Below are 18,197 nucleotides of genomic sequence, written 5' to 3' on the forward strand. Positions count from 1 at the left end.
GTTTATTTAGGCATTCTATAGATAATGATTTGCTTTCTTTTGGCTTCTTCGTCATTTTGTTATGTAACCCCATGCCACTTTTTATTCTGAACAAACTGGTGCTGAGGATCTGGGCTGCTTTCTTGGCAAAAGTCATGACTCCTTTTCCATCACCCTCCCTCCCTTAGCACCGATTAGGGGATTAAAAGTGGTGGTGTCTTGGATGTTGGGAAGATGTTGCACAACTTTAGAAGGCTCATCTAGGGTGCCACGCTTAAACCTTAGGTAGTCTGCACTGCTGTCACAAAAACACAGGCCAAGGTGCAGCCCAGCAATTGATCAGGAAACAATATTGTTGGAAAATGCCTATGTTGGCATGGTTACCCCCTAACCTTTTGCCTTTTGGTGATGCTAGTTATGATTGAAATTGTGCTGGGACCCTGCTAACCAGGCCCCAGCACCAGTGTTCTTTCCCTAAACTGCACCTTTGTCTCCACAATTGGCACAGCCCTGGCACACAGATAAGCCCCTTGTAAATGGTGCACCTGGTACCAAGGGCCCTGTGGCCAGGGAAGGTCTCTAAGGGCTGCAGCATGTATTATACCACCCTGGGGACCCCTCACTCAGCACATGCACACTGCCTCACAGCTTGTGTGTGCTGGTGGGAAGAAAAAGACTGTCGACATGGCACTCCCCTCAGAGTGCCATGCCCACAACCCACTGCCTGCGGCATAGGTAAGTCACCCCTCTAGCAGGCCTTACAGCCCTAAGGCAGGGTGCACTATACCACAGGTGAGGGCATAGTTGCATGAATACTATGCCCCTACAGTGTGTAGGCCAATTCTTAGACATTGTAAGTGCAGGGTAGCCATAAAGAGTATATGTTCTAGGAGTTTGTCAAACACGAACTCCACAGTTCCATAATGGCTACACTGAGTACTGGGAAGTTTGGTATCAAACTTCTCAGTGCAATAAATCCACACTGATGCCAGTATGGGATTTATTGAGAAATGCACACAGAGGGCATCTTAGAGATGCCCCCTGTAAACCAGACCAACTACTAGTATTAGGCTGACCAGTTTCTGCCAGCCTGCCACATCCAGACGGGTTTCTGGCCACATAGGGTGAGTGCCTTTGTCACTCTGTGGCCAGTAACAAAGCCTCTACTGGGTGGAGGTGTTTCACACCTCCCTCTGTAGGAACTGTAAACCTGGTGGTGAGCCTCAAAGGCCCAAGCCTGGTGTTACAGTGCCCCAGGGTACTCCAGCTAGTGGAGGTGCCCACCCCCCAGACACAGCCCCCACTTTTGGCGGCACGTCCGGAGGAGATAATGAGAAATACAAGGAGTCGTCACCCTCCAGCCAGGACAGCCTGGTGTCCTGAGCTGAGGTGACCCCTGCCTTAGGAAATCCTCCATCTTGTTTTAGAGGATTCTCCCCAATATGATTAGGATGTGCCCCCCTTCCCACAGGGAGGAGGCACAAAAAGGGTGTAGCCACCCTCCAGGACAGTAGCCATTGTCTACTGCCCACCAGACCTAAACATGCCCCTAAATTGAGTATTTAGGGGTGACTCTGAACCCAGGAAACCAGATTCCTGACAACTACAACAACAAGAAGGACTGCTGACCTGAAAGCCCCACCGAGACGACAACTGACTTGGCCCCACCCCTACCAGCCTGTCTCCAGGCTCAAAGAACCTGCACACCGATGCATCCAGTGACCTCTGAGGACTCTGAGGACTCCGAGGACTGCCCTGCAACCAAAGGACCAAGAAACTCCCATGGACAGCGGCTCTGTCCAACAAACAACCATCTTTAAAAGGGTCTCCAGCCCCACTCCGGAAGCGTGAGTCCCCAACACTCTGCACCCGACGCCCCCGGCTCATGTCCAGAAGAACAAACACTTCAGGGAGGACCCCCAGGCGACTCCAATGATGTGGACACCCTGAGACGACCTCCCTGCACCTCCACAGCGACGCCAGCAGAGAGAATCCAGAGGCTCCCCCTGACCGCGACTGCCCGGTAACAAAGAACCCGACGCCTGGAAGAAGCACTGCACCTGCAGCCCTCAGGCCCGAGAGAAACCAACTACTGGTGCAGGAGCAACCGGCAGGCGGTCCTCATGCTTGCCCAGTCAGTGGCTGGCCCGATAAGCCCCCCATGTGCCCTGCCTGCATCGCCAGAGTGACCCCCAGGTCTCTCCATTGATTTCTATCTAAAACCCAACCCCCGTGCTCTACAAAACCACCCTGGTCTGCTCCCCGGGGACACAGGTTCTTACCTGCTAGCAGACTGGAACCCTAGCACCCCTAGTCTCCATAGGCGCCTATGTTATTTGGGCCCTACTTTGGCCTCTACACCTGACCGGCCCTGTGTTTCTGGTGCTGGGTGTTTGGGGTTGACTTCAACCCCAAACGGTGGGCTGCTTATGCCTCGGAGACTGAACTTGTAAGTGCTTCACTTACCTGAAAAAACTAACCAATACTTACCTCCCCCAGGAAATGTTGATTTTTGCACTGTGTCCACTTTTAAAATAGCTTATTGCCATTTTTGCGAAAAACTATGTACATTACTGTTTTAATTCAAAGTTCCATATTTACCTATGCCTAGTACCTTACAATGTATGTACTTACTTGAATTCTGAATCTTGTGGTTTTAAAATAAATTAAGAAAATCATATTTTTCTATATAAAAAACCTATTGGCCTGGAGTTAAGTCTTTGAGTGTGTTTTCTCATTTATTGCCTGTGTGTAGAACAAATGCTTAACACTTCCCTGTGATAAGCCTACTGCTCGACCACACTACCGAAAAATAGAGCATTAGTATTATCAAATTTTGCCACTATCAACCTCTAAGGGGAACCCTTGGACTCTGTGCACACTATCTCTCACTTTGAGATAACATATTGGTAGGAAGTTGGCTCTGTATATACTATCTTATTCTTCTCTCTCTTCTTCCCATTTGTGTTCGCCCATCTACTTCGTATTCAGAAGGCAACACCTCTGAGCTTGCAATTTTGCTAGAACCTTTCAGAAGGGCAACACCAATGTACAGTGTATTGCTGTGTACAGGATGAACTGTTCACTCCTATACCAGCGTCAGCTGAATTACAGAGAGATACTTCTCCCTCCGAATTGCATACCAGATAGGCCTAGATTGTTGTGATTTTGAAGAATGCTAAAGCCAAATCCCTCATAAAGGTAAGTACACCTTTGGCCAAATCACTTGTGTCACAAGAAAAGACCATTTGCCTCAAAGGTTTTGGTATGCTTTCATTGATAGCGGTAGCACCATGGCCAGTGTTTCCATTCAGAATACCCACAATAGAGCCTCCAGGATAGCATGTAGTGGAGTAAGGCTTCATTATCAAACTTAATGCGTCCTTTATCAATAGGGCCTGCTGCTGAAGAGTCAACCTACTCTGTGCATTAAGAAAAAGAGGGGCTACCAAAAAAATCAGAAAATCCACTGTGCAGATTTCTTCATTACCCATTGCTGAGCAAACAGTTTGTGTTTCTGAAGGCCAGGTACTGGGGGCTTTATGTTGGTCTTCAAGTATGTGCATTGCAGAATGAATAAAATATCTGTTTGGAGGAGCAGTTTGTTCTCCTTCCCCACCTTCAAATTGTGATGTGGTACTTAGACCTGTCATTTTAACGTGTACTAGAACACTATTGATATTGGATTTTCCTTGTTGACCTGTGCACATCTTCAGACTGCAGGTGACTTTGAAAACTATAAAGTTCGGCTTCTCTCGAGGAAAATATGAAGAAGTCAGATCAGTGGGTGGTTTTGGCAAAATCACTTATTTTCTTCCACTTTATATTTTTGACAAGAATACTCAATTGTGCCATATTTTGGCTATGTTCTCAGATTATGCCAGACATTTACAAACCCTGGTTTTCTCTAAAATTGGCAGCATGCAGGGGCAAACGCATGAAAGTTTTGGGCCTGGGTTTCATTTCAGTAAAAAAGGGTATGTTATGAAAACTTAATATGCAAATTATCCAAATTATTTTAAGAAAGGGTTTAGTGCTGTGGGTTAAGATGAGGAGACCTTTAGCACTAAGTATGTGGAGCAATTAGAATATGCTAATTTTCAGTTTATAATGTATCAGTTTCCCTTTTTTGCCTTCATTTGTTTTTATTTGTATTAGTAGTTTACTTTGTCCTAAATGTTAGATTTCACTATAGTGATATTTTTAATAGGATAAAATGTTATGTGCCCCTTATATCTTTAAAGCGAGAAATCTGGACTTTTCCTTGCAGTCAGTATTCTATGACCAGTTCAAGTCTGTCTTTGAGAATCTCAATGTGTAGGCCTGCAGGCCGCAAACATCTATGTAATAGAAACAAATTTGTGTTTCTTATGACTTAAAGAAGCTACTAAACACTGTACAAAATAAACTTTAATAATATGGCAACCCACCCTCTTTGATTTCTGACCTTTTTAGTGGTGCACAAGCAATATAAGGAATAGCACTGGAATTCTGTCATAGTTTTTCATTCCTGTAATTCTTTCATATTCACTCATGTGCCTACAATGTTGAAATCCACATGCATAAACGATGTAGAAATGCCATTTCCTTGAGTAACTGTATATTTTGTATTGACTGGAATAACATTTTTCACTGTGGAATGATAATTTCCTCTACACTTACATTAAATATGTTGGTGTTTCCTCCCCTCTGCAGCCTGGAAATAAGATCCATTCCTATGCAAGCAGTAGTTTTATAAGTGTTTCCATGGATCACATCAACATGCATCAACATGTGAATATCCACAAACCTACAAGAACTAGAATGGCCACAGATGTTTACAGTGTCCAGCCCTTTTTTCGATCTTATCTTTCAACTTTATGACAATGGAAAATTTGCCAACCATTTTGGCAGCTTTTCTACCATGAGAGTCAATTAATTGCGCAGTTCCACAAATCCTGATTGATTCTGTGAACTAGGATGTGAATTTCCTATTGTAAGTTGTATTTTCGTTCACCTAACTTAAGTTCATAAGCGCAAGAGATCTTGTGAGTCATGATTTCTGGCATAAAAGAAAGAAAATTGATGCTGCACAGGCATATTTAAACACCGTAATGAATATGCTGTTTTCTTTGTGGTTTTCCAGCCCTTTCTTCCACCATCACTTACTAAAGTAGAGTATGATTCAGAGGAAAGCCAGGAAAGTGGTGACGAAGATGATTTTGAAGACGATGCATATTCAGATACTCAACTCCATGAGCATTCAAACCCCAACTCTTACAGGTAGTGTCCAGAATGATATCTGAACTTGTACAAATGATAATTTTAATGTTTTGCTTGTACACTTATAAAATGTAGTTTCATATACCTTATTGATCCTACCCTTTAGCTCATCCAGACTTACCAGGTATTGCTTTCACTATATTTGCATATCGGAAAATAATTTGGTAGCCATGGTATCTGCAGTTAGGAAACCAATGTTTAACCAAAATAAATCAATGCGGTTATTCATTTTCCTGCACACTTCAACAGACACATTTTGAGAAATCCACACGTTTTATTGGTTGCAAGATTCAGGGTAGATGGCATAAATAATCTTGCATTATGGTAATTTGTGGTCCTGAGTGTGTCTGGTTCCACCATAGATAAATTAGTTCAATATAACATGTCATACAGAATGTAACAGTCTTGTCTTATTGTAGTGCTGTTAATTCAGGGATGGTGAAATTAACCATGGGGTATGACTATCCTGATAAAGCAAGGAAAGAAAGGGTAAATAATATTTTGGTATGTAAATTCACGTTTTTGTGCTGAATAAAACCTTTATCATATCACCGAGTTTATGGTTCATGTCTGATCTACAGATTCTAATTTAGACTGAGCTTATTAAGGCTGTTTTAGGACTATACAGTTTTCTTTCTTTTTGGCATCTGTTGAGGTGATTTGCAAGGACACAGGGCCATATTTGTGATTAAGCACTCAGAACGTCTAAAGTTATAGTTATAACTTTCATTTAGAATTTTTTAAGTTTGTGTAGTTTAAACGTGGCCTGTATAGGTAAAATAAGTTCCTAACTATAACTAAGCTTAAATCTTAGTTTTTTTTCATTGAATTTAAATTTTTTAAACGTTCTGTTGTTCGGAAGCTGTGAGTGGGGGCTTGGCCAGCCGTGACAGAAGGCCCCGCGGCCAGGAAGCTTTCAGCTTCGCCAGCAGTAATGCGCTCTTGAGAGCGGCGCCAGAGGAAGTGGAGCTGAGGGAGTAACCGCACATGTGCCCTGTGCCTCAGTCCTCGCAGCGGCGAGCTGCCAAGTATGTGTCGCTGCAGCTGAAGTACTGAGGTTCACTAAATACCATTAAAAGGCACTATGTGCAAGGATACCAAACTTGCTCACATTATTCCTAAATACGCTCTTGAGATTCTCTGGAGCTCTGACGTGAGGAAGGAGCTCTGACGTGAGAGGAAGGAGCTACGCTACGTGAGGCGGAAGAGGCGGAGCCTGTCACTGCTGCTGTTGCCATTGCTCACCGCGGCTACTGCTAGCCCGGCCACCGCTTGTACTGGAACTCCAGACCGCTTCCAACTACTGCCCGGCCGCTGAGCGGTGCTGACGGCACAACAGCGTTCCCGATGGCTGTGGCTGTGGTTGTGGCGTGCACGGCGGACACGGTGCTGCAGTTCACAGCGGTGTTCCGCTGCCTGCCTGCACAGTGCACAGAGAGACTGTGTCGCAGCTTATGAAGCACCCATAAAGCTGCAGGAGGATTTCAAAATATAAATATATATATTTTTTAACTGCTGGGCTGCCGTCAAAGGAAGGCTAGAACTAAAGGACAAATTAGAGGTGTTCAAGGGCGTTTGAGGTCGGAGCGTGGATTGGCTTGGAGCTTACTGGGGGGCCTTGTGGTGTGGAGCTGAGCTGGTGTTGGTGTTGGCGTTGATGACCTCGGTCTTGCCTCTCAGTAAGGCCATTCTGTGCTCCTCTGTCCCCCCTCCGTATCGTTGTTCCACGAGCAGCAAGTTGCTGAAGGTCCCTGTAGAGCTCAGATTACAAGCAGACTTTGTGAAGTTTGGGAAAATTTCCCCAGAAAAAGACCAGCTACAGTTACATCTCGGCAATAACAGGGCAGTAACTCCTGAATGATCAACTAAGTACCAAATAGATTGGCAAGTTCAAGACTAGGGTGTAATCTGTCCCTGTGCCTTTTTCTTTTTTTTTTTTAGGTCCTGTGTCGGGAGTACCGCCCTAACGAGGGATATATATATATAATGCCGGCGAGTAAGGCGAGATCACGTGGTGGTGGAAAAAGGGGACCAAAACCACCCCCTAAGGCAAGGGAGTTCATGGAGGAATACCCGCTGCTAGGATCACCGCCATTTGGAAATAAAGAAGGAGGCGGGGAGCAAGTACTTCAGTTATCTGGATCTGGACAGGAGGAGGCCTCAAGAGTTAGTACAGCGGATAGAGCTGCCAGGGATAATCATGAGAGATCCTCAGGAACTCCTCTTGGAGCATCTATTAGAGATTTTGTGGGGTGATATTTAAAAAAAAAACACCACACGTCACAGTTAGTTATCAAAGGGGAGTAATATGTTTGATGCAAATCAGATTGTAAGCAAGCATTTTGAGAGGGACGAGTTCCCGATTTTAGACTCATTGCAAACAGAGGACTTGTTATTAGAGAGGAGGTCAGAGGAGGGTGGCGGGTGTGAGGGGTTGGTGAAATTAAGGCAATCGTCATCCCCCTGCATCTCATCCCAAGTAAGGGATAGTACAAACTTTGAGGAGATGATACCGCCAGTTTTGGAAAGGGGGGAGATTTTTGGAGGGATTTGGGGGGGGGGGGCACTGCAGACGGTAGTAAAAAGTTGGATATATTCTCGTCGTCACTTATTTTGGGTAAACATTCTGCATTTGCATCTGTTTTTGATACTACTGCTGTACCAGCTGAATCATTATTAGAGGTAATGTTCCTAATGCAGAAGACTTTGCAGGCAATCTTGGAAGTACTGACTGTAAACAATAGTTTGAAGAAAGTACATAAAAATCAATTACAAGAGATAACAACAGAGTTAAAATGTATTAATAGCAGTATGCCAACCCTAGTACATCCTGTGCTAGAAAAAAGAGACCAAGAAACAGATACTCATGATATCCATGATACCCGGGAATCCAGTAATGAAGGAGGGGAAATAGATAAAATACAGATCTTAGACCAAGTGTCAGTGTAGGTCTCTAAACAACCAATGCTGGTGATAAAGAGGAATCATAAAAGGGGAGAAAGGGTTATGGGTTCAATAGTTGTCACTGTAAACTCTGTGGTAGGAAGCAAGGTTAGCAGAGTACACAGAGGAATGTTGGGAGGAAAACTTCTGTAGGGAGCGAGGGAAAGATAAACCAGGCCAATACCCCAAGGATAGATCAAGGACAAGGGTGGGAAGTAGCAGCCCTAGAGTAAGGGGCCACGTTACAAAAAGTACCTGTTGTACTATACAGAGAAGTTAGAGTAGTCAGCCAGCAAGGAAAAAAGAAGGATGTTACTCATAGAACTGCCGTGGAGATGGAAATAATGGAACCTAAGGGCCTCGAGAAAAAGAGGGAGTGGGAGAGCCCTAGCAAAGGTAAATGTAGGTGGATCTGTCTAGCACCATGGGGAAGAGAGATTGGGAGGAAAAGGCGTAGAAAGTTAAAACCTCTGAATCGTACCCAACTTCTAGAAGTTATGGCCCGTTATTCAAGTCTATGTGAAATTGAGTCAGATGACATAAAGCAAATTGGTTTCATAGTAAGCACGGAGGGGGAAGAGGTGACTAAAGCACTCTTCTACTCTGAATGCATTAGACGTTTGGTACTGCAAGCAGAGGCAGAATTAGGGAAGGGGAGGGTATAAGATTAGTACAACAAAGAGAGTTAGGGTGCGAGATTCAAGAAGGGAGGGCCCTTATATGTCATGCAGGATTGTTCCCTAACCAAGTGAAGCGTAATTTGTTATACAATAACAATGGAAAAAGGTGTGTGGACGGAAACAATTGTAGTTTAAGTGTAACTGTTGCTACTGAAAATAATGACGCACAGTGGAGGAATTGCCCTCTGCCCCTTGTATACCCTTGTGATAATTATAGGAGGGGTGAATTAAGTGTCGTGGACTAGGAGTTAGGCCCGCCGCACAGCCATTTGATTTTTTCCTGGAACATGGGAGGTTATAAAAAGCATTTAAAACATGACCTATTTGAAAGAGAGCTTGGAAAGTATGATATAGTGTGTTTCCAGGAAACTTGGTTGTGCGACGAACCTGATCCAGTTGATGGTTTCATGAGACTCTTCAGGGGAGAAATACGGCAAGGGTTAGGTCGACCATCAGGGGTTCTAATAACCTTAGCCTCAACAAGAATAGCAAATAAGTTTATAGAGATAAAGACTAAATGCCGGTGGCTATTGGCAGGCCAGGTGGATCTCTATAATGCAATTGGAGGAGCTGTATGGTTAATAATAATTAATGTATATATACAACCGGGGAAAATGTATGATTATGATATTCAGCAGGGTCTGTTTGAGGAAGATCTGGAACTATTAAGCATTGGTAAACCAGGATACTTGAATCTAATGTTGGGAGATTTTAATCACAAACTTAATCCCAATAGTATTGATAAACAGTATAAGGAACTACTGGTAGTTGCACAAATTCCAATTCGCATCTTCCCAAAAGTAGAATGCTCTGCACGTGATTTATCCCTAGTAAGAACCTTAGGATCCCAAGGTATGTTGTGTCTAAATGGTCGAATGAAGAAGGACCGCCTGGCAAAACAGACTTTTCGATTAGGCAATCAGACTTGCCCCATTGATTATGCTTTTGTAAATGCTTGGTCCTTTGGAGAAGTGCTGGATTTTGAAGTTGAGCATATAGAGGGCAGTGATCACTGGCCACTTCAATTAACAATACGATCAACTGATAAAAATCAAAGAGAAAAGGCAGTGTTAGCACTAGTTGAGTACCCTCGTAGAATAACGACCCGTTTGACAGAAAGTAGTCTAGGAGTACTTAATGAATTGATAGTCAATTATCCAAACTTTCCATTGGAGGAAGATCCAAGAGGTGTGTTTAAAGGTGATATTAGGGGCATTGCGTTAATGGTGGATTGCCTAAAAACAAAATTAAAGAAACAGCAAGTGGGAAAGATGAAGGGAGAACAACATAAGATAAATAATAGTAAAGTATGGTTTAATTGGGAATGTAGGATTAAAAAGCAAAAGATTCGAAGATTAGAAAGGGAATTTAGGAAAAGCCCTACTACCGACACAGAAGTGCAGCTCTGTCAGGCAAAACTGAGATATAAAACACTCATAAGACAAAAGAAACGGGAATATATCAACAAAAATTGGGACACAATGATCGAAGTGATAAGAACAAAGAATATTAGGGGTTTCTGGCAGTTGGTAAGGGAGGAGATAGTATCAGGAACCATGCAATGTTTGGTTGGAGACGAGGATTGGTGTAAATATCTGTCTACCGTATACAATAGTATTGACACCGAGGAAGGACATGGTGTCATAAGGAAGATGGGTGAGAATATGAGATTAGCCTTTGCCCCACAAAAAATAAAAGAAACTATTGTAGCACTTAAATTAACTAAAGCAACAGGCCCGGATAATCTCCCAGCCATAATAATTAAAGAAAAACATTGATTGGTGGTCTACATTTTGTTATGATACATTTGGTAAAATTCTTGATTTCGGCCGTTTTCAATTGAATTGGAAGTAGGCTGTGATAAGACCAATCCATAAGAAGGAGGACCCACCCAACACAACCTAAAAATTATCGGCTGATAAGTTTATTAGATGTAGGTGAAAAGGTATCCACAAAGATATTGCTTGGGTTAATTAAAGAATGGGCAGAGGAAAATGATTTGATACCTGTAGAACAAGGCGGATTTAAGGAAGGGCACTCGACAATTGATCACTGTTTCAGTTTATTGTCTTTAGCAAAAAAATCTATGGAAATGCGAGAAAGCCTGTACTGCTGTTTTGTGGACTTTCGCGCTGCATTTCATTTGGTAGATAGAAATTTGCTATGGAATATGTTAAGACAGTTAGGGATTGATTTGAATTGATTATATCTCCTTCAGGGCCTGCATTCACAAAATTGGGCCCAAGTACTTTTAGATACGGGTGGCTCACTGTCAAAAAAAGATTCCTATAAAGAATGGTTTGTGCCAAGGTTGTGTGTTGGCACCAATATTATTCACATTATTTTTGTCAGATTTGTACACGTTTCCTGCTTATTATATGCTGACGATTTTGTGATAATGGATATGACGGAGTTAGGTTTACAAAGGAAATTAGAGGTGTTCCACTCTTATTTCCAAAAGAAAAAAATGGTCGTCAATTTAGAAAAAACAAAGATTATGTCTATAGGGAAAGTGAAGAGTGATTTTGTTTACCTGCTAGGAGGACAAAAATTAGAGAAGGTAAAAAAATATAAATACTTAGGTATGTGGTTTGACTCAGACCTGAAATGGAAAGATCATATTGAAGCCCTAAAAAATAAAGCTTTATCATAGGTCTCGGGATTGAAACAACTTAGTAGTAAATATGGGGGTCCTTCCCTCCAGCCGATTTTAACGCTATGGTACGTCCCCAGTTTCAATATGGGGTGGAAGTCCTAACACTCTCAAGGAAACTAAATTGTGAGATAGAAGAAAGCTTTTGTGTAAAGCGTTTGTTATCATTACCTCCGTCAAGTGTGTTACAAGCTATAAGAGCAGAATGCCAAATGACGGCATGGATTTCTCAGGGATTACAAGCAACACTGAAGTTTTGGCTAAGCGTAAGAGATGAGGGGGATTTGTAAGATCGCGAGATTGTGTAAACAAGAAATAATAATCAGCAAATTATATTGGGCGCTACAAGTGAGAGGACGGTTAGAGAAGATCTGTGTTCTCTTAGGTTTACCAGGTAATCAGTGGCACGGTGCACAAATCCCGAAACAAAATCTATGTGCAATAGTGAAGGAAAGGCAAGGGAATTAGACCTGAAGTATTTAGAGTGTAAAATATCAACCCAGGCTATGGTAGGGGGATCGCGGAACCCAGAAAACTTTCCCTATATAGAGGCCTTACTTAACCAAAAATTAAGGGATGCAGTGTTAAAATTCCGAATTGGGCTGTATCCAGGCTATATGGACCCTAAAGCAAAATTGGTTCTTAACGATACGTTGGGTGTATGCACATGTGGTTTACAACAGAAATTTAGCATGCAACACCTACTTCTGGATTGCTGTTGGTTTTTAGAGGGGCGTAAGAAGTTTTTAAAACCAGTTTTTAAGGAATATAATATTGTTAACCAAGATCAAGCGCTTAGATTATTAATAGACATGAGATTTCTGAATGTACCTTGTGCACTAGGCCAATTTTTAATAGGATTAAGAGGGGTCTTAACTGAACTTACAGTGCTGGGTACATCGTAGGGAGGAAAGACGAACTATGAATTTGAAATGGCACAAATTGATTGTTTTTAAATTGGTTGATGGATATATGTAAATTCTGCCATGTTAAAAAGCAGCCAGATGTAAAATGTAGAGCACTTTAAATAGGAAATTGCACTTAATGTCATTTTAAGGATTTGAGTCCCGTTAAAATTGTATGTGGGATGATTTGTTTAGCATGCAGTACTTTTAAAGATCTACAAGGAAATGAAATTGGTCAACGGTTAAAATAACTTAATGAATTATGCATGTTGAGTTTGTTGCTAGATGCAGAATTATGAATTATGTAGGTGAATGTACTATGCAATAGGGAATTCCCTTTTTTTGTTTAATAAATTATGTATAATTGTCTGCTTATGTATAGGTTTTTATATTGGATTTTGTATATTTTATTATTTTTTATACTTTTGAGGCTTAAGCCAAATACAAGAATTTATGACTGACTAAATGTTTTAATAAAATGTATTCGAATTCGTAGAGTCCAGTGTCGCAAGTGGAGAGTTATATGGAGTGTAGTACACTACAGTGGAGGAGTGTTGTAAACATAACTAAGCTTTAACCTCTGATTTTTATTGAAGTGTGTGTGTATTATATATGTATATGAGATGAAGGATCACAAGAAAACACACACTCTTACTTGACATAACATTAGCTATGGCATGAACTCCTCCCTGTTCTCCCTGCCCCTACTCCCCACTCTGTCTCTCTGCTGGGACCTGGCAGGAACGGATAAATTATATTAAATTTTAGAAAGGCCTGTGAAAGGAGCGTTTCATATCTGCTTCATGGGACATGATGACTTGACCTTTGTCCCGAAAACCGGGATATGCATTTAAAATTAACAAATGCGTTGGGGATAGTCCTATGAAAACTGGGACTGTCCAGGGAAATCCGGGACGTTTGGTAACGCTACATATGTGTGGTAAAGGTTTGCGTTGTAAAGGTAATGCGTGATAATGGATCGTGGTAAAAATGTGCACTATAAATGCATGGGTTGTAAATCATAATACTGGATCCATTTCACTTTACTCTGGGATAGGGAGGAAAGGAGTTCCCTCTCCGTTCTCACCACTTGGACTCTCTTAAGGATAGTTCTTAATTTATCAGCAGGCTCGTTCAGTGGCAAAATGTTGCACGGGATCAAAAACAGTTTAAGTGCCTCGAGCAACACACAGCCTGCACTGATTTCAAATGGGAGCGTGACTATGTTTCACTTAGTTTTCCTGTTTTTCACCGCCTGTCTCCAGAGGGCTTCCATCCTCCTTTTTTCGGGACTTGTTTTCTTCTACCTGTGGTTGTCACATTTGTCCCGTCATTTACTTCTGGTGTGTGTTTCACTGTAATACATAACAGACGACAGGTCGTCCTTCTGATGCGTCACTCACACCCCTTTCACTTCGGTGCCTGGAGAGGCATACAGTGTTAGCCCCCGAATATGTACCATTAAGTCTTTATAAGTATGATGATCTGTACGAATCGAATTCAATACAATAAAATTCGACAGGGTGAGCTCCTATGGTTGTTGGTATTGTGCCAGCCTGGCCAGTATCTTACTGTCCCTGATATTATTTTTTGCCCACGATTGTAAAAATATTTGGAGAAATAGTGAAATCACGTATTTTTCCTTTATGGAATAGAAATCTGAAACAGCAAACAAATAAAGAAATACATCACTTAAATGTTTGCTAGTTAGTTAAATTATTTCTAAGTGAGTATTAAAGCAAACGGGAGTTATTACCATGTTCCAAAAGAATACTGATAATTTTTCCCAAATTATTTTTCACCGACCAGCCCTTGGTCCTTGTAGAATAGCTAAATGTAAATACAGGGGGTTAGATTTACTAGGGAAATGATGCAATTCATAATGGTAAATGTCTGTTTTTTGTTGTTGGGTTTTAGTTTCTGTGATTGGGATGCCACTTGACCCACCTTGAGGCTTTTTTTAATACCGCACTCTCATTTTGTTTGCATAAGGTAGCTGAATCGGTTGACCAACTACTAAAGAAAATGTGCATTTGTAGCATTCGGATCACATGCTGTAATCCCTGCATATATTAATGAATTGCAGGTTGCTGGCTTGGGTGAATAGACCCATGTCGAATGCATTTGTACTGCTCCAGAGAAATGCCAAACGTATTTGCATTGCCAATGCTTGTTAAACAGACTACAGTCCATTTACATAGCAGGATCTCCGACTGCTTCAGCATGCAGACTTTTTGAAGTGCTTTAGAAAATAGTATATTTTATTCTCTTACAATGTATGTTTTCTTACTGAGAAATACTTCTATTTTCTTCCAGCTCTAAATATTAGGTTCCATTCCATTTGTATTTGAATTTTTGTGGTGTTGAATCATAATGGTTAGTAGTGCACACATGCACTGAAGCTTCATAGCCCTAATATGGAACAAAAATAAGAAAATGACAACTGAAAGACAAATAAAAGATGAGGGGCCAGATGTGTGACAGTCGGCTTTTGTGATTCACAAATTGCTAATTTTAGCGACTTGGAATTTGCAAGTCGCAAAGGCTGATTTACAGTGGTGTCTCAGACACTGTTTGCGATTCGCAAATGGGTTGCAAGGGAACTGCCCCATTAATAGTCATGAGGCAGGTTGCAATTTGGCGACTCATTTGGGAATGGCCAGCACTCACAGAAATGGTGGCTGGTTGGGGTCAGCAGACCACCATGTCTTAGACTGCTTTTTAAATAAAGCCGTTTTTTTTTTTTTTAAAGCAGCTCGTTTTCCTTAAAGGAGGCATTACCAAAAAAAAGAGTTACCTTTTCATTTTTTCAGAGTAGGCAGTGGTTCATGGGACCACTGCCTGGTCTGAAAATATGTTGGCGCCCCCATTCACATAGGGGCAGGGGTCGCTTCAAGTTTTTAAATGGGTTACCACCTTTTTGAAATTGGTGGTAACGACGATTGTTTGCGACCCCATTCCTGGTCGCAAAACAATCGTACATCCCCCTGCGACTCGCTATTTAGGAACGATAGCTACTTGCAAACACTATTTTGTGAGTCGGTAACAAGTTAACAAACTCGCAAAATAGGGTTGCTTCATGCTGCAACCCTTTTTAGCGGTCGCAAACAGCCCAATTTTCCATTTCTAACTGCTAAAAATGGTTGTGCCTGTGCCTGCCAGTGAGTAACTGGTGGATGCATTCTGTACCATCACCAGTCACTTTAGTGCCATGTCCGACATCCCCAAATTTACGGGCATTACCATAATCCATAGTCCAGGTGTGACTGAAATAACGCTTGGATCACTAGCACATCATAGATGTTATACACAAAAGGAAGTCTTTACTTAAACAGCTTTTTTTTTTTTTTTTCAATATTTATTCATCTGAACACAAACCAAAGAAACATACATTAATACAGCAGATCTCTCGACGAGAGGATAGGGATAAATGAAAACCATTACAGACCATACAGCTACTATGGTATCCCGAGTCGCAAGCGGCTCTCTGCTAGAGTCTCTCTCTATATGCTGATATCGAGGGATCCGTTCCAAAAAGGAGCCTCCACACCGGAGGAGCGTAGAAGTCCGCCGCCCCAACGTAGGAGAAGGACATACACGCCAATGGTAATAATCTAACATCGTCGAGCAGGGAGAACTGCAGAAAGTAACAATTGCTAGAACCACTAAAAAGGCAGGTGGAGCACACAGTCACATCGCGCAGGATTATCATACAGCAAGGTAACCCACATGATCCGAGAGAGAATGAACCGCGCAAATGGGAGCCATCAGTCACGCAGCGCACTCCGTCTGTGTCGCCAAATATTAATTTAGAGGGGCCCAAATATCTTTGGGACGGGACCCCTCTGGCATAAGTTCCCAAAATACTAACAGCTGATCATGGCAAAAAGCAGCATCTCGTAACCAGTCGGACCTACGAGGAGCTCTCCCCCGACCCCAACACACAGCAACCCTACGCTTAGCCAGCAGCATGAAAAGGCCCACCAAATGTCTATGCGGGCCCTGAACCTCATCCATATATCCCAACAGCGCTATCTTTGGGGAGAGGGGTACCTCCACCTCTATCATTTCAGCAATCAACCGTCTTATCTCCTCCCAGAAATTATACACTTCCGCGCACTCCCATGCTAGATGCAAGAAGCCCGCATCCTGAGCCCCGCAGCGAGCGCAGCATGCATCCGCTAGCAACCCCATGGAATGTAGTCTCTTGGGCGTATAATATAGTCGGTGCAGAAACTTAAAATGCAGCAGGCGCAGTCTATAATTCGGGGATAATGCCCTCATGTGAGCACAACAGCTACGCCACATTTGCTTAAACAGCTTTATCTGTCAGAAGAAAGTTCTGGCCACTTTTGTCATCTAATGTAGAGATAGCGCTGTATCCAGATGGAGTCCCAGGTTGTACACTGTCCTAGCGGGGAGAGAGTGCCTGTAGTATTGTGCTGTGCAGCAAGCGCGCTACTATAAATAAACATGCAGAGACTCGTTGTGCGTGTTTGCAATTACTTTAATCTTCCGATGCATCTCCACTCTCCAAACTGAACTTCCCGCCTTCACTCTCCCTTTTATGCCCTCCCCTCCTCCGTCATGGTGGAATCCATCTTGCACCATTTGCGGAGGGGTAGGGCTTTCAGACCCCCTCCCCGGTTTCCCCTGGTGGTGTTGACTGCTTCCGCTGTCAACACTACATCCCTCCCCAACGGGGGAGGGTGAAGGTAAATTAAACTCGTAACTAACCTCTACTTTCTGAATGGCTCATCGCCCATGAGTAATCAGATGCTGGTGGACTACGCCTGAGAAGCATGCTAGTATGATCAGTCACATGCGAAATCAGCGTATCGCCGTGATGGTCCTGGGTTGTGCCTTAGCAGGTACCTCCCTGCGCCGGATCGCCCTGATGCTTGCGCTCCTTCTTCGTTCGGGTCGGGTGTCTCCACTCCTGTCGCTCGGGCCTGTCCTCGTTCTGGTGCTAGTCGATCTTCTAGCTGTTCCTGGTTGTGCCTTGGTTCCTCTGGTGCGGTGTCCCAGTCATTGAGTTCTGTATCCGGTTCGGTTCTTGCCTCCGTGTAGCTCCTGCCCTCTCCGCTGGGTGTCTGCGGGGTCAGTCGCTTGAAGAACGCCACGTTTCGGGTTACCTTTTCTTGTCCTCTTTGGGCTGTCAACATCGTGCCTTTTATATCGGTTACTGTCCATGGCTTTACTTCGAAAGGTAGTCGGAACTTGCTACCTGGATGGCGGTCTGTTACCAGCACCGTGTCTCCTACTTGCATTCTTGTTTGCCGAGTTTTCCTTTTCTTGGAGGCGTATGTGTTTGTGGCATTTCTCCTGGCTGTTGACTTGTTGGGCGGTGGGGTACTCACTGCCCAGGATGGGTGGTGTGGGATAGCGTCCACTACTGTTTTGCCAAAACAGAGTTGACTGGGAGTGACCCCTGTGGTGGCGTGTGGTGTTACTCTGCATTCCCTCAGGAACGCGTAGATTGCTCTTTCTATGTTTCCTGCTTCCGCCACTGCTATGCGGATGACTTTATTGAGGGTCCTCACAAACCTCTCCACCTCGCCATTTGCTTGTGGCCATCGTGGAGTGATGCGTCTGTGCTTCGTGTTCGTGGACGCTAGGAACTCTTCCCACTCATGGCTGTTAAATGGGGGTCCATTGTCTGTGCGGATTTCTCTGAAAAACCCGTGAGTGGCCATGAGCTTCTCGAACTTGGGGATGACTGTTTGTGCTAAGGTTGACTGCACTACCTCCACTTCTGGATACCGTGAGTAGTCA

At 43.1% G+C, this 18,197-nt stretch overlaps 1 protein-coding gene across 1 annotated transcript in view; it reads left to right on the forward strand.

The window, feature by feature from the left end:
• DMXL1 (Dmx like 1) overlaps positions 1 to 18,197 on the forward strand; it is a 1,414,533-nt gene that overhangs the window by 1,107,463 nt on the left and 288,873 nt on the right. Inside the window, exon 30 of the mRNA XM_069226844.1 lies at positions 5,105 to 5,241. Coding sequence (XP_069082945.1) covers positions 5,105 to 5,241 — 137 coding nt within the window. The remainder of the gene's footprint in view (positions 1 to 5,104; positions 5,242 to 18,197) is intronic.

This window comes from Pleurodeles waltl, chromosome 1_1, assembly GCF_031143425.1.
Source record: "Pleurodeles waltl isolate 20211129_DDA chromosome 1_1, aPleWal1.hap1.20221129, whole genome shotgun sequence".
Lineage (NCBI taxonomy): Eukaryota > Metazoa > Chordata > Amphibia > Caudata > Salamandridae > Pleurodeles > Pleurodeles waltl.